General features: G+C 35.3%; 2 protein-coding genes across 2 annotated transcripts; both read right to left on the reverse strand.

Annotated features, from left to right (window-relative positions):
• Nucleotides 1-3,793: 3,793 nt before the first annotated feature.
• On the reverse strand, nt 3,794-4,662 carry LOC125423840 (calmodulin-like protein 30). Its single transcript, XM_048479420.2, has one exon. It carries the CDS (start codon nt 4,582-4,584, stop codon nt 4,009-4,011), a length of 576 nt encoding a protein of 191 aa, XP_048335377.1. The 5' UTR covers nt 4,585-4,662; the 3' UTR covers nt 3,794-4,008.
• Nucleotides 4,663-15,558: 10,896 nt separating this feature from the next.
• Nucleotides 15,559-17,312, reverse strand: LOC107424766 (protein DETOXIFICATION 48). The gene is made up of 2 exons (XM_016034623.3): nt 17,196-17,312; nt 15,559-17,122 (listed from the first exon to the last, which is right to left on the reverse strand). Exons 1-2 carry the CDS (start codon nt 17,310-17,312, stop codon nt 15,701-15,703), a joined length of 1,539 nt encoding a protein of 512 aa, XP_015890109.2. The 3' UTR covers nt 15,559-15,700.
• Nucleotides 17,313-17,651: the final 339 nt, after the last annotated feature.

Below are 17,651 nucleotides of genomic sequence, written 5' to 3' on the forward strand. Positions count from 1 at the left end.
AACTTATACAGTTAGTTTTTATTGAGAAAAAAGAAAATTCGACTAACCTACAATTAATTCAACCAAAATTTTGTTTTTGTGAGAGTAATTAATATCTATTCACCAAACAAGAGAGGGTAATTAATGAGTACAGAAAGACATGAAAAATAATTTTTTTTTTTTTTAAGCTGATAGAAAGTAATCATTCATCCTAATAAGATAATCCCAAATTATGTGAAAAAGTAAGCCCCAAAAAGGAAAAAAGTTATGAAATTTTTATGACAATGCAAAGAAAACAAATTCAAATGTTAGTACTAACTTCATCCTTAATGTCTAGGTTCAAAACTCATGTGGAACATGTGCTTTATCAATTTCAAAGAAGATAAAGAACAAAACAAAGGATTTTAAATCCTAGCAAAATAATAAGAAAACCACAAATCATAAAAGGAATCAAATAGGTAAATACTCAAGTAAGTGCAATAATATCAGAGCAAATATATTCTGCTTTTTTAATTACGAGTAATATATATGACAAACAGATACGGAGAATCTAATAAAATATGAACTATTTTGGTTGGCAAAGAGAAAAAGCATGCTGTCAAACAAATTGAGCATTCGGATTTGGATTGCAATCCTGATTAACCTCTTTATGGGTTTTTCTTTCTATTAAAATAAAAAGGAATTATGGATAAATTTAAATTAACCTTTTTTCAGTTTATCGCTTAAACTATATATACTGGATCTTGTCGTTTTGGAACCACAATTGCTCAGAGTTAAAAGAGGGAGGAGCGTCTGCTTTTAAAGGGCTTTTAGTACACTTCGGTACTGGTGGGTCTAACACGTAGATAAATGCAGGGCAGAATATATAATGAAATGGGAAATCAAAGACCTAAATTCAAGTTGCACCCAAAAGGACATGGTTGTCACTCACATGGTTTAAAAAAAAAAAAAAAAAAACTGTTTTATTTTTTTTGTTTTTCTTCCAATTTTTTATATTCAAGTGGGCAATCAAATGGGGTTTTGACACCTTGTATGATTCCCCACAAGAATGGTTACAGATAAGGACAAGTCAAAACACAATGAATTTTTGAAGCGTGAAATGCTTTATTGAGCAGTTTGTGTAAAAGCTTATGAATCCCGGTCTCCCCTGTCGTGAGCAAGAACTTGGACTTGATATCCAATCATACAAACTGAGATTTTGTTTGGTTGTTCAGTACATTTCTCATATAGAGTTCTGTGTTTGTGCTATATTAATTCTGGCTCTTTATCTGATATTTCGATAAGAAGAAAAAAATGACCAACTTTTTTGTTTTTTGACCATGTTTTTCATCTGCTACCCTCATTTTTTATTTGCAGCTAGAGTTAGTGCCCTGAATATATCACATGCTTTAGCTCCTCACTATGCCATTCAAGCTCCGATTGCTCCAAGCCACATATTTGTGTGTGTACGTAAGCTTAAGAGACAAGTGACTTGAGTTCCAAAATTTAAAAAATTAAAAATAAATTAGAACAGGTTACAACGTCTTGGAGATGGGTTTTTGAGTTTGAGAGGTTACTTTCACACAAATCAATGGAAAATTCCTTGTAAAAGAAGGTTCATAGATCTAATAAATCCAGTTGTAAACTTTAGTATTTTATACATATTGAAAGAGTTAGTCAACTGGTTAAAGATTATCCATCACCGTACATCAAAATCCAAAAAAGCCTTTAACCAAGTATGTTATTTTAAAAATAATGTTGGAAATCGTAAAGTTTTTGGTTATCGAGGGGGGAGCCAGAGGGATGAGATTAGAAGGATTTAATGTTGGAACGCGTAAAGTTTTATTTATTTTTTGGGTAATAAAATCAGGTCCTCCCTTGAAATTCCATAGACAGTCACCTCTAACAGCCACATCCAACGTGCCATAAAATAAAAACAAAAAAAAAGCCAGTTCAGGCCTTGTGCTGGGCCCAATTAAAGAAATAATTGCACTATTTATGGGCCCTGGGTAGGACAGACAAGGTAAAATGGGCCCAACTTAGATCGAATCGGCCTTTTCTTTTAAGTTGGTCCGTTGTTTGATGGGTAAGGCAGCCCAAGAAAATCGAATTGATGGATTAGTGAAAAGAAGTTCTGACATTATCACATCCTTCCTTTTTTGTTTTTGTTTTGGTTTTTTTGTTTTTTTGTTTTTTGTTTTTTTTTTTTTGGGGGGTAATGTAATCACATCCTCCTCTGCGTTGATAGAACTAGAAACGTTTCTAATAAAAGGGTTTAGCAACATATAAAACCGGACCAGTTAGAGTTCCTTTTATTGTTCATAAATATTGCTGGCTAAGACCAAATACTTTTTATGGCCAGGTAACCAATGGCAAAAGATTCGTTCATTGTTGTTGGAGGAAAAGACATAATTTTATTTCCAATTTGTTTTTTTTTTTTTTTGGTAGTATGATTAATTTGAATTGGACCCATCTAAGGTCCTTTTCCATTGACTTAGGTTAATCAGTGTTTGGACTGGATAAATCAATTGTCAGATTTATTTTGAAATCTTATACTGGCAAGATCCATCCAAGTTCCCTTACCCTTTCCATTGATTCCTCATCCTTCCCCTCTCGACCAAATTACAAAATAAATAAACAAGAAAAACATGAATTATTGTTAATTAATTTAGCCAATTCTCTATATAAGACGATCCATTTCCCAACATTGACAAGTTAATTTAGGATGGAGAATTACTGCTTTACGGTGCAATGGTAATTTTTGCATCTCATTTTTCATTTACCTATATCACTGTTCTCTCTCTCTTCTTCTCCTTTTTTTTTTTTTTTGAAAAAATATTTAACTTTTAATTTTACTTAATTTTTTGGATGGATGAAAAATTTTAACATTATGTTTTGATGGAATAGGAGGGAAAGAAAAGGAAATAATCCCTATTTTAACGATTAAAATGAGTGGAAAATAAAAGATCAAAAAGAGAAGCAGTTATAATGTATATTTACAAATTAATTTAATCAATTTAGTCTTCCACACCAATTGACAGAAAAATGAAGAAAAAAAAAAGTATTGAAACTTTTTAATATTCCCAAATTATCCTGCATAATATTTATTTAAGAAATATTTTATGTAGGTTATTACTGTAAACAACAAAAATTGCATAAATTGTTTTAATTATTTTTTTATTTTTATTTCCTTATATTATTAAATTTATTTTGTCTTTTCTTTTGCCTCCTTGAATCCATTAATTCAAGCTGCACATCCAAATTTTAAGAGTAAATTCTAACCATACATATACATACATACATCCATAAATATAACTTATGTTTTGTTATATGAACAGTATCCAGCTAATAAGAAACCATAAAAGGGCAATTTATATTTATATTCATATATATATATATATATAGTTTTTTAGAAAATCGTCTATTTTTGGATTGCTCACATTTAAATACTTTTAAATTAGAATTTTTTTGAATTTTGAAGCTACTCGTTCTGAAAAAGCTAACATTATAAGGATAACTATTATTATATTTGAACAAGCCTTTGATTTATATATGAGAAATATGAAATTAAACATTAAATAGCTTACTAGTGCCTCGTGTCCGCCCATACTAATTATCATAATTTACCTTTCTGGTAGGAGATTTGTCCTTCTTAACCTCATAAAAAGTCATTTATTTTTAAACTATTCTTGGTTTAGCATGCTTAATTTGTTCTTTCAAACCTTGTCATTACTCTAAAAAGATCAAAACGTTATAAAATTACTATTATTACATTTAAATTATTTCCTAATTTATATCTAGATTATACGAGATTGAACATCATGTAGTCCGCCAATACACAAGACATGCCTATATTTGTCGACATATGTATAGCTGCATATATATATATATATATATGAATATTATAACAACTAAAACATACGTGCATGCCAGTTCAAAAGGTTTCATAAAATCTAATCCTAAGGCATGCATACAACAACATCTTATTAGAAGTTTATAAAATGACATGAAATTAAAAGATCACATACATCAATGTAATTGTAGTTCTAATTAATTAGTAGTTTTAATGCCAGTAGATGACATCATCCTGGTAAATTCATCAACGTCTATAAAACCATCCCCATCACTATCAACACCTTTGACCATGTTATGGCAAGCTTTCATGCTGCAACTCTCTCCTAGCTTCTTCATCACCTGAGACAGTTCCTTAGCACTTATTTTCCCATCTCCATCCAAATCAAACACCCTGAATGCGTTCTGAATCTCAGCTGCATTTGCTCCGCCTCCCATTTTGAACATCTCCACGAACTCTTTGAATTCGATGGCTCCATCTCCATCGGTATCGATCAGCTGGAACGCTTTGGTTACCTCTGAGTCTGCTATCTCTCGGTCGAGAGCTTTCATTGCCAATTTGTACTCTTCCGGGCTGATCTTGCCGTCGTTGTTGGTGTCGAATTTATTGAACGCCCATTTCATCTCCTCCATGGTTGGCTCGAAACTCCTGTTTGATGATGACATGCTTTCTGTTCTTATTTGTGATGAATTTTCTGATCGTGCTTTCCTGCTTTTTTGCTTCGTTGTTGAACGTGAGGAAATAAAGTTGAGAAAGCTGAAAGTACCCGACATTTTCTTTTCTTTTCTTTTTATTGGTGGGGTTTTTTTTTTTTTTTTTGTGAGATTTGTTAAAACTAAAAGAAGTATACAAAGATGTGAAACAAATCTGTATATATATATACACGTATTGTTGGATACATTTTAGTAGCTTTTTTATCCCCTTCAAAAAGGCCTCCATCGAATAATATATGTATATTGTGATTATGGCATAGACGCTGTTCTTCATTATTCTCATTCCTAGTGAATAAAGAAGATTACATATGGACATTGTTATTTGTATTGTGTTATATTCCTATGTCACATTCACGCAGCTTTGGAGAATTCCATTCCAAATTGATGACGAGATAGAACAAGGTGCGTAAAGGCGTAAAAGCTGCTGCAAAAAGAGAAAGTAAAAAGGGAAATATTCTTTCTGAACAAGTTGATTGCTTCTTGGGGCATTCCTTTCGGCAATTACATTTGTCATGACGTGGTCATGGAAAATGAAAGAAAGCGTATTCTTTAATTCTTTTAAGGAGAACTTGTCAAATAAAAGGTCAACTAGGTTAATAACAACACGTATCATTCACATCTATAACTAGAAGGTTATAAAATCGAAACAAATCTCAAATAAAGATATATTAATTATTATAACTTGATTAAAATAAAATAAAAAATGTCATCCACCATAGCATTTGTTCAAACTTTTACATTTTAAGCATATTAACTTATGAAAAATATGTTTAGCCCTTGATAATAAATGAAGTATTTGAAATGTATATTGGTTTGCATTTTATGTATTTATTTCATTTTGTACAACACAATGACCAGATGACAAAATTTTAATTTGCTATATATCGCCACCCATACAAGGGGAAAACAGACTTTTTATATGTCAAATTAGCTAAAAAGTAAATTTTCATAATATAAATTAAGTGTTGGGTTGATAAGCAATGGATCTAGGATTTTGAAATTTTAGAAGATTAGATATATTTTTGCAAACCTCAGGGGTCAATGATATTCCCCTTAAAAGAAAAAACAACAATATGAGAGTGAAAAAATTATCATCCTCGATATTTGAATAACAAAGGAAGCGAATGAAAATAATAATTCTAATGCATCTATACTACTGCAGGTGGGCATATGCGTCTTACTCTTACTAATGTTCTATTACGCTTAACAAGACCCGGATACCCACGTTGTGACCCTCCCTACATTATAAATATTATAAACATATACATATGGATACACGTAAGATTCTAATTGAATTGGTAAAGGAATATAACCCCTAAGTTTTTTTTTGGTCAATCATGTGGTCATTATTTATTCCTGAATATATACAACTTGATAAAATTGATTAAGAAAGAAATTAATATGAGGAAAACATACATAGTGAAGTTATTTATTTAAGCAAGTAGATGATCTTCACCACCATTTTTTTCCTTCCTATTTTCATAGAAGAAAAATATTTTGTAATTTTGTTTCTTTATGTTGGATGTGAAAGATTCCAGCTTAAAAAAGTATTTATTTCTTTTTTTTTAATTAGTAAAAAAGTATTTAGTTAAATAGCTAGTTATTTATTCTAGAAGATAATATATTTTAACTAGAACACTTTATTTCAAAAAGTAAAATAAGGGAAATACCATATATAGTCCACCTCATGGTTTTTAGCTTTTAAATGACTTAAGAGATGAGATTTAGGCTTTGTTTGGCAGGATTTTTTTTTTTTTGGCTTAAACGCTCTACTGGAAGATCAAAAGCTTTTTTATCAAAAAATAAAGGTGTTTGACAAAAATTAATAAGTATTTATTGATAAAAAAATGAACTTTTTAAAATTGTTTTAAAAAAGCTCAAAATTTAAACTTTTCTAAATTTTTTTTTTCTTTTACCTTATATTGAAATTTAATAAGCATCTAGGATTTGTTTAGTATAACTAATGAAAGTAAAGCTTGAGTCTGTAGAGCTTTATATAATAGATATTTTTGAAAAAACACTTTTATTAAAAAGCTAATAAGTGTTTGATTGTAAATAAAAAAGCTGCATTAAATGCTTATTAAACTATATTAAATACTTATTAAATTTTCATATAAGGTAAAAGAAAAGAATTTTTTTAGATAAGTTCAAAATTTGAGCTTATCTAAAACAGCTTAAAAAAGCTTATTTTTTTTATCAATAAATACTTATTGACTTTTGACAAACATCTTTATTTTTTGATAAAAGAGTTTTTAACTTTCTAGTAGAGCTTTTAATCTAAAAAAAAGCTCTCCCAAAAGGCTCATTAATATAGTTTAATGCAACTTTTTTATTTATAACAAAACACTTATTAGTTTTTTAATAAAAATTCTTTTTCAAAAAGATTTATTATACAAAACTCTATAAACTAAAGCTCTACTTTCATCAACTATACCAAACGGATCCTTAAAAATATTTTACGGTTATTTATGTTCTTACAGAATTTATTTTACCTTTTTAATATATTATTAGATTTATATATAATCAATAATTAAATTTTAAATTTTAGTTTTTGATATGATTTAGAAGATAAAATATATGATTGGGATGATCCTTATCGGTTAGCAACGCATATATAAAGACATAAAGATTTATCTATGTATAATAATGACTCATTAACTTGTTGAATATGATTAGATTCGTTTAGACTAGAATATTTTATATCTTGTCCAATGGGCTTTTGGTCGGAATTGGATCCAGTCCAATTTCATTTAGTTAAGAATAACAAACGGACCTTCAAGGCACAAAGAAACCTCTCATGCAGAGAATATAATGGTGAGGACACGATTTTCCATACGTCATAAGGATAATATATATTCTTCCATATTATATTTTTAAATAAAAAAGAACAATATATATTCCTTAATTATTAATATTCAGTGAATATAGAAAATATATATCAACTATTAGAATGAGTTCCAATTAAAATTACGTAATTCCTTGGAATTAAGTAATTTTGATTATGATTTTCATTAAATGCTCCAGATGTTTGATTGATAAAGGATCGATAAATATGATACAATGTTTGCCACTCTTCGGTAGAGACTCTAATAACATATATTTTACATGTATAGCCCATTCTAAATACATAATGAAAATGGTAATTTTGAAAATGAGCAATGATAAAACGCACATTAATTTGATTTTTGTACATAAGTAGCAATTTAGGGTCCATCTGTTAACGAGATCCATTTTACTGTTTTACTTTTTTTTTTTTTTTAAAAAAAAGGAAAAAGAAAAAGAAAACATAAACACATTTGGCAACCCTTTATCTGTTTCTGTTTTTTTATTGTTTGGTTAAGACATGAAACACAGAAAGCTTTACCAATTTCTTTTTTTTTTTTCTGTTTATTATTTTCTTTTTCTTTCAAAGCCAAACCAGCTTCGCGAATCTCATCTGCAAAAATGTGAAACGCTCTCAGTCTTTGCACTTCTCACCTTCAGCACCAAAGTAATTGTTGAGGCGAATCACCAATGTAGTCGTCAAAACTTGTAGAAAGAGCTTTTTTCCATTCAATAGGCTGCTATATAAATTGGTGTAAGTTGGCTTTTTATTTTTTTTCTTTATGAAATCTATCGTAAGAGCTTTTGATTTTGACTTTAGATTCCTTTTTCTCTTCATGTTTTCCCAAGTATGGATTTGTAACTTCTAGATTTGTTTTTACGATTCTCTAAGGATTTGAGATCGACATTGTTGATTTGGTCGGTGAAGCTCTTGTTTGGTTGGTGAAGCTTGTTGTGGTTCTCTGACCACGTTAGAGAAGAAATATGAGAAGAAAAATAAAAGAATTCTATTAATCTCTTAGAAATAGAATACAAAAATACAAACTTCTCTCATGGAGGATTCTCACGTGGAACCTCTCTCTACACTCTCCAATTCTCTCTGGAATTGCTCACTCTTCTCTCAAGCTCTCTCTGGAACTTAAACACTCTCTCTCTCGGAGTTTTCTCTCAATATTCCTCACTTGGGATAATATTGAGCTTGTTCTCTTGGCTTGTGTTGTATGCAACGGGATGGAGCCTATTTATAGGCTTACAACAGCCTCTGCAGAGCCCACAATTGTTGAACAATCCATTTTCGGTGCAGTGGTGTCAAAAATGGTGGCTGTCCAAAATGGTGGCTGTGGTTGGTGCGGCTGGACTTCACAATTCTCCCCCTCCAGCCGCATTTAAAACTGATGGTCATCTGCCATCTATTCCAGCTATGTCTCTGCATAGCTTCAGCTTCTCTTGAGCAACAACTTTTGTTAGCATATCTGCTGGATTCTCTTTTGTGTGAATTTTCATCAGTTTCAGCAACTGTTGATCTATTACTTCGCGTATCCAATGATAGCGGATGTCAATGTGCTTTGTACGAGAATGATACATTGAGTTTTTGCTCAAATCCATGGCACTTTGGTTATCACAATGTATCTTGTAGTCTTCTTGCTTGATGCCCAATTCTGTGAGAAAACGCTTTAACCACAACATTTCCTTACCCGCTTCCACTGCGGCAATGTACTCTGCTTCAGTAGTGGATAAAGCAACACACTTCTGCAATCTTGACTGCCATGACACAGCTCCCCCTGCAAAAGTGTAGAGATAACCTGATGTAGATTTTCTATTATCAGGGTCTCCGGCCATATCTGCATCTGTATAGCCTTCTAAGATTGGATCACCTCCCCCGTAGCACAAGCACAGCTTCGATGTACCTTTAAGATACCTGAGAATCCATTTGACTGCTTCCCAGTGTTTCTTTCTAGGATTTGAAAGAAATCTGCTCACAACACCTACTGCATGAGCAATGTCTGGTCTGGTACACACCATTGCATACATCAGACTTCCTACCGCTGAAGAATATGGTACTGAAGCCATCTCCTCTATCTCTTCTTTGGATGAGGGGCACAATCTCTTACTCAACTTGAAATGATTTGCAAGTGGAATGCTGACCGGTTTGGCTTTATCCATGTTGAATCTTTTTATCACCCGTTCAACATACTTCTCTTGAGATAGCCATAACCTTCTATTCTTCCTGTCTCGGATTATTTGCACTCCCAAAATTTGTTGAGCTGGTCCTAAGTCTTTCATATCAAAGGACTTAGACAATTCTTTCTTCAGCTTACTAATCTTCATTGCATCTTGTCCAACGATTAACATGTCGTTCACATATAGCAAAAGTGCAATGAAGTTTCCACCTGAAAATTTTTGAATATAAACACACTGGTCTGCTGCAGTCCTTTTATAACCTTGACTCACCATAAATGAGTCAAACTTCTTATACCATTGTCTTGGTGCTTGCTTGAGGCCATACAAGCTCTTCTTTAGCTTGCATACGAGGTTTTCTTTCCCTGAAACCTCAAATCCTTCTGGCTGCTCCATGTAGATTTCTTCATGTAAATCACCGTGAAGAAATGCTGTCTTCACATCCATCTGTTCAAGCTCTAGGTTTAGACTTGCTACTAAACCAAAAATGACTCGAATTGAAGTCATTTTTACTACTGGTGAAAAAATCTCATCAAAGTCAATTCCTTTCTTCTGAAGAAATCCTTTGACCACCAATCGGGCTTTGTGTTTCACCACCTTTCCGCTGCCATCTTTCTTGAGCTTGAACACCCATTTATTCTTTAGTGCCTTTTTTCCTGTTGGAAGCTCAACCAACTCATAAGTATGATTTTTCTGCAAGGATTCCATCTCATCTTGCATTGCTTACAGCCACTTTTCCTTCTCTTGATGAGAAACAGCTTCCTGGAAACTCTCTGGCTCCCCCTCTTCAGTAAGCAGAATATACTCAGATTCTGGAAATCTCTTTGATGGAATTCGGCCTCGCTCAGATCTCCGAACTTGTAAACCACTGGTTTCAGGAGGTGTACCATCATCTGACCGCTGTGATGGTCCTGCAGCTGCTTGAGAGGATTGAGTCTCCCCCTGCTCAATATCCCTTTCTTCCTCCTGGTCTGCTTCTGGTATATCTTCATGCACCTCATTATCCTCTGTGGCTATTTGTGCTGGTGCTGGATTAGGACAAAAATTCTCGGCACTAAAACTACAATTAGGAGACATTCTGGGCTTTTCAATGTCTTCCATTTTCTGGTTTTCATGGAATACTACATCCCTGCTTTTAATAACCTTCTTTGTTTTCGGGTCCCATAACCTGTATCCGAATTCTTCATCTCCATATCCTATAAAGATGCATAGAGTAGATCTTGCATCGAGCTTCTGTCTGAGCTCCTTGGATACATGTACATAAGCTAAACAATCAAACACTCTTAAATGAGAATAGGAGGGAATCTTACCCGACCACACTTTTTCCGGAATGTCAAAATTCAACGGTACTGACGGTGATCTGTTGATTAAATAGTAGGCGGCACGAACAGCTTCTCCCCAGAATGGCTTTGGCAGCTTACCCATACTGATCATACTTCTGACCTTTTCCATAATGGTTCGGTTCATTCTTTCGGCTATTCCATTATGTTGTGGGGTGCGAGGGACCATCTTTTCATGTCGAATGCCGTGTCTTCTGCAGTAGGCATCGAACTCCTTGGAAGTGTACTCGCCTCCATTATCTGAGCGGAGACATTTCAGCTTCTTTCCTGTTTCACGCTCTACCATGGTATGAAACAGTTTGAAGTAATCCAATACCTGGTCCTTTGTATTCAAGAAATATACCCACACCTTCCGTGAAGCATCATCAATGAAGGTCAGGAAATACTTGTTGCCACCTAATGATTCCACCTCCATGGGACCACAAATATCAGAGTGCACCAGACTAAGCAACTCTGATCTTCTCAATGCAGAGGAACTGAAGGAGACTCTATGTTGCTTACCAAACAAGCAGTGATTACAAGGATCTAGCACAGCATCCTTGCAAACAGTGATAAGCTTCTTCCTTGCCAAAGTGGACAATCTTTTTTCACTCATGTGACCGAGTCTCTGGTGCCACAGATTTTGAGACGCCTCTCCTTCTGTAATATTGAGGCTATCTGCACATATCTTCACATGAGTCTTGTACAATGTTCCACAAATATGTCCTCGGGCGACAACTATGGCACCTTTCGTCATTTTCCATGTGCCTTTGCTGAAGTAGTTGTCATAGTCTTGCTTGTCTAAGGCTGCTCCCGAAAGTAGATTAAGCCGAAGGTCTGGAACATGACGGACATCCTTCAAAGTGATTGTACAACCAGCATTCGTTTTTACCTGAATATCACCAGTTCCCATAATCTTTGCGAAACTGGAATTTTCCATCTTTACCGTACCAAAGTCTCCTACTTTGTACGTTTTGAAGAAATCTCTGTGTGGAGTGACATGGTAGGATGCTGCAGTATCGACTACCCACTCAACATCTTGGGTTGATATATGAAGGCATGTCTCTTCTTCGGTGGAGCAGAGCGCCACTTCTCTTGTACAAGTGACTAGTGTCTCTCCATCCTTCTTCGGCTGATTACCTTGGAGTCTCTGCTCTCTCAACAACTTTCTGCAGTTCTTCTTCATGTGACCCTCCAGGCCACAATGATAGCACTTATACGATGATTTTCTGCCGTCTGTAGATCTGCCTCTGCTCTTGCTCCTGCCTCTCCCCCTATCTCGACTACCTCTTTGCTGTCTTCCTCTCTCTGTGACGAGGGCATGTGACTGATCCATGCCAATGTCCTTTCTCCTGGCCTCTTCATTAAATAGGGCATCCTTAACCATAGACATAGTAAGTTTGCCATTCGGGGCTGAATTGCCTAGAGAGACTACCAATGTCTCCCAACTGTCTGGAAGAGAGCTTAGAAGTAGGAGGACTTGATCCTCATCCCCTAGTTGATAATCCACAGCAGATAGTTGATTTACCAAGCTCTGGAACTCATTGGTGTGCTCGGCTACAGAAGTTCCACTCTGTAATTTTAGATTTACCAATCGCTTAAGCAATAGGGCTTTGTTCCGAGCAGTCTTGGCCTGGTACATGTCCTCCAATTTTGTCCAGAGGGCATATGCATCCGTTTCCTTCGCTACATGATGAAAGACACTGTGGTCGATCCATTGCCTGATCTGACCGATCGTTTTCTTATTTAATTTCTTCCATTCTGCTACTTTGCTGGGATCGGGGTTTTCTCCTTTAGCTTCTATAGGATCAAACAGATCCTTACAATTGAGGAGATCTTCCATCCGAGGTCTCCAAAGTGTATAATTTGTGGCAGTGAGCTTAACCATAGCTCCCGAAGATGATTCTTCCATTGACATTATGGCTTGACCAAAAATGGAGCTGAATTTGGCAAAACAGAGTTAACCGTTGCGTCCGGAACGGCCGAAGATGGTGGACTTGACTCTTCCGGGGTCAAAATATAATTACCAGAAATTTTGGGGCAAAAATGTAATTTCACAAAATTTCTGGGTCAACCTGCAAATACAGAAACTACAGGGGTCAATCTGTAATTTCCAATAGTTCAAGGGCTGTACCGTAATTTCAGAAAACTACAGGGGTCAATCTATAATTTCCAATACTTCAGGGGCTGTTCCGTAATTTCAGAAAATATTGATGACGTGGCAGATGGTGCTGACGTGTCAACACGTGGCAGATGACGTGTCAGATGACGTGGCTGACGACGTGGCTGCTGACGTGGCAGGGGTGCGCTGACGTGGCTGATGACGTGGTGCTGACGTGGTCGTCTTCAACCTCCAGGCAGCGCGTGCGGCGCGTGAGGCGCGTGAACTGTTGCAGCAAACTTCAGGCGGCGCGTGCGGGCGCGTGAGATGCTCTCTTGCTCTCCGGTGAACTTCGTTGTTCTCGTCTCGTCGTGTACTTTCACCTGGTATTGTCAAATTAATTATTTGAGCAACTTTGCAAAACACCAACCTGAAGAACAGTGGGTCTGTTTCTTCAAATTTTGAACCCAAGCTCTCAACCTGGAGCTCTGATACCACTTGTTGTGGTTCTCTGACCACGTTAGAGAAGAAATATGAGAAGAAAAATAAAAGAATTCTATTAATCTCTTAGAAATAGAATACAAAAATACAAACTTCTCTCATGGAGGATTCTCACGTGGAACCTCTCTCTACACTCTCCAATTCTCTCTGGAATTGCTCACTATTCTCTCAAGCTCTCTCTGAAACTTAAACACTCTCTCTCTCGGAGTTTTCTCTCAATATTCCTCACTTGGGATAATATTGAGCTTGCTCTCTTGGCTTGTGTTGTATGCAACGGGATGGAGCCTATTTATAAGCTTACAACAGCCTCTGCAGAGCCCACAATTGTTGAATAATCCATTTTCGGTGCAGTGGTGTCAAAAATGGTGGCTGTCCAAAATGGTGGCTGTGGTTGGTGCGGCTATGGTTGGTGCGGCTGGACTTCACAAAGCTTTGATTCTAGGTGTTCACGATACTTGACTTGAGTGAAATTTTAATGATTTTAAACAAATATATGTATGCTTACTTTCATTTTGAGTCTTTTCATTATCATGCATGATTTTTGGATCTTTTTATAATTGCATATTATTTGTAACATTATTGTAGATTATGTTGATGGTGGAATTGTTTTTGTAACATAATAGTATCATAATTGAAGATTATTTGGTCTCCTAGATAATTTTCACTTTTTATATTAAATTTGTTAAAAATATTTGTTTATATTGATTATTGTACAAACAGTTTTAGAGGTATCAAATAAATATATCAAAATATATATAAAATATTATGTGTTAGTATTTAATTGACTCATATAGTTATATTCTTTTTCAAAATTCACTTTATAATCATATCTTAACCAATAAAATATTAATACATATCATTTAATATTGATATGCATTTCAGATTATTTATTTGACACCGTTAAAATTACTTAACAGGTTGGGCAGCCCTGCGAGGCCAACAATACACGCTGGATGTACCAGGGTAGCTTTTCAGTTTGAAATGTAGGCTTTTTTTTCTTTTTTAGTTTTTCGTGGTTTCTGCATTATTCGTTGGTTATTTAATTCAATACAACGGATTGTGGTTTAAAACAATTTTAGGAGTATAATAGTAGGTTTACAGGTTTAAAACAATTTTTAAGCTTTTATAATCTTATGTATTAGAAAACTACTGTAAATATATATATATATATATATATATATATGAAAATGCTATTGTTTTCGCCCATCGTTTAATGAAATTAGCTAGTTATAATTATTAAATTTTATAAATTTTAGATTTTTATAATCTTATGTATTAGAAAACTACTGTATATATATATATATATATATAAGAAAATACTATTGTTTTCGTTCATTATTTAATAAAATTTAATAATTATAAATGGTTATCATCCACCATATAATCCTCAATTTTGCTCAAAATAACAATTTTTTATATAGAGATTTAATGTAAAGATTGTTTTTATATTTCTTGAAAAATGAACATAATACAGTATCAAAATTTGAAATTTATATGCCGCATATGAACATAAATTAAATACAAGATAAAAACTTAAAACTTATCTTCCGCATAAGATTTGGACAAGTTTAAAAATAAGTCTGTGTACTCTGTGGAGTTTTGTTCATCTGTAATGGAAATTATCAGAAGGTTTTGAAAACAACTTGTTTGGCACGACCTAAAAAGGATTAACATTATTGTGGGTGGTATCATAGGACTGTATGGGGCCCAAGACACGAGATAACACCATCTATGGCCCACACCAGCTGTGGGTCCAATGCCCACGAAACAACATTACATATACCAGAATTCTATTTTCTATTAGATATTAGCGCCACATATATTTTCTTACGCAGCTAAATTGATGAAATTGTAACTTGTTATATAATTTGGAGTAAACTAGCGGTTAATGTGTTGAGTTGGTCATCCTTCCCATTTATCAAAACTCATTCTTGCATTGCATATCTGGAACTGCTTCATTGATTTTTCTTTTTGTATTCAAAAACAAACTTTCAAGTTTCAATTAACACTGGCCCCTGTATAGAAATACTCTCCTTCACTACATGATACAAAAAGGCCAAAACAGAAAATTGAAGAAAATAAAAAAGAAGTTTTTTTTTTTTTTTTCTTCTTTTCTTTCCTTAAAGAAAAAACAAAAGAAAAATATAACATTTCTTTTTCTCTTTTCCTATTTTCTACCCAATAGGGGCTTATACCTAAAAAAAAAAAAAAAAACAAACAAACAAACAAAAAGCAGCCAGAACATCTCCAATTGCTAGTTGTGCAGAGTATCAGAATCTAAACCTTGATCAGAAGGTGTTGAATCCTCTGGTTGGTCCTCTTCCATATCAATGCCGGTCAACTCTCTGGCTCTCTCTGCCTGTTTTTTCCAGTCCGTCGTTATCAACACCACCACCATGATAGCCACACAAACTATCTGGGCTGCTAACAAACCCAACCACAAACCCAACAAGCCCATATCCATCGTAAAGCCCATTAACAGTGCAACAGGAAACCCAACCCCATAGAACGAGCCCAGATTAATGCAAGCGCCCAAAGTTGTTCTCGCACTGCCTCTCAGAACTCCGCAAGCGGTTGTCTGCGGGCAATTCCCAAGCTCGCACAGTCCCACGATTGGCAATGCCGCCGCCGCCAACGACACGATCGCTCTGTCGTTCGTGAAGATGTAACCCCAGGAGTTCCGCATCGTCACCATGAACGACATTGCCGCGAGTCCCGTCAAAACGCCACACGACGACGCGACGATCGACGACGTTCTCGCTCTGCTCGGCCGGTTGGCTCCGAGCTCGTTTCCGACCCTCGTCGACGCCGCTTGGTTGAGAGCGAAAGGGAATTGATAGACGAGAGCCGTTGCCTGTATGAGAATTCCCATGGTGGCGACTGCCTCCGCAGCGTTTGTCAGAGAGCCCGAGAGAATTATCATGAGCTCGTACCACCACCACTCCAAGCAAACAGAGATACAGTTTGGTATTGCTTGGCAGAGAATGGGTTTCAATTCGCTAAAGCAGCAATGTAGCGACCAAGGTTGACACGAAGATCTTTTGTAGATTCCCGAAAAGCATAGATAGAGCAAAAGGGTGAGAAGGGTATTTAGGTCCGTTAAGGCACCGGCCAGAGCAATAGCTCGAATGCCCAGTTTGAGGTAGTAAACGAGGAAGTAGTTGATAGGTGCGTGAATGGTGAGTGCCAATGCTGAGCTGAGCATAAGAGGGAAAGTTATTTTCTGGGTTCTTAGGTATATCTTGAGAGGATTGATGAGGGATTGGAATAGAAGAGTTGGGATTGAGTACGATAGATAAGTAGTGGCGATGGAGGAAATGGCTGCGTTTTGACCCCAGAAAAGAAAGAAAGTTTCAGAACTGAGCCAAAGAAGCGAAATGGGTATACAGGTTATGATGAGAATTATGATAGTGCGTTGAAGGGTTTGAATCATTAGAGGCCAGCTGTTCGCTCCAAAAGCTTGGGAGGATATCCCTTCCATGCCTGCAGCGAGACCGGAAATGACAGAGTAGCCGGAGATGTTAGCTATGCTTATTGCCAGACTCCCTCCAGCCAGTGCCTCTTTCCCAATTCTCCCCATGAAGAACATTGATATGGCTGATTTTCCATAGACAAGAAGGCCGGTCATGATCAGTGGAAGTGCTATGCTGTATAGCTCTTTGATCTCTTCAAGCACCTACATTTGACATGGTTAATGCACCGAAAGAAATACAACCGTCTTGAATATGTTTTTGTTCAAAAGAACTGACCTTTGAAATAGCTTCTGGGCAGCGCTTATAAAAGTAATGTTGTTCATCACCTACACCTTCCTCCTTTGCATATTGGGATAACAAAAGAGATTGACAAGGTTCAGGAACTCCATACATCTTTCGAAACTCGTCGGGATTTGATTTCAGGGACTTGACAAGTTCACTCACTACACTGCAGAGTGAACAGATTGAAATAGAAGACCTTGAAAAGTTTACACACTAGAAAATCAACTGGAAAAAGGAGAAAGAAAAGAAACTCTCAGAGAATCAGTTAAGAAAACTATGCAACATTCTTTTCTTCAATGTACGGCTTCAGAGCAACAAGATTCCTATATATATATATATATATATATACAAATATGTGTGTATATAATATCCAAATGTAAATTTCCTTTCCACTCTAGAATTTCTATTACTCTCTATGTCTGCGTCTGTAAGAGATGGTTAGGGTTTGGT

The sequence above is a fragment of the Ziziphus jujuba genome, chromosome 7 (genome assembly GCF_031755915.1).
Source record: "Ziziphus jujuba cultivar Dongzao chromosome 7, ASM3175591v1".
NCBI classification, from domain to species: Eukaryota; Viridiplantae; Streptophyta; class Magnoliopsida; order Rosales; family Rhamnaceae; genus Ziziphus; species Ziziphus jujuba.

What these genes read in the sequence shown, in the direction of transcription:
- LOC107424766 (XM_016034623.3), bottom strand. Translation starts at nt 17,312, where the DNA reads ATGTATGGAGTTCCTGAACCTTGTCAATCTCTTTTGTTATCCCAATAT. An exon ending in GCCCAGAAGCTATTTCAAAG is followed by an intron (nt 17,123 to 17,195) that starts GTCAGTTCTTTT and finishes TGTCAAATGTAG; the next exon opens with GTGCTTGAAGAGATCAAAGA.
- LOC125423840 (XM_048479420.2), bottom strand. Translation starts at nt 4,584, where the DNA reads ATGTCGGGTACTTTCAGCTTTCTCAACTTTATTTCCTCACGTTCAACA.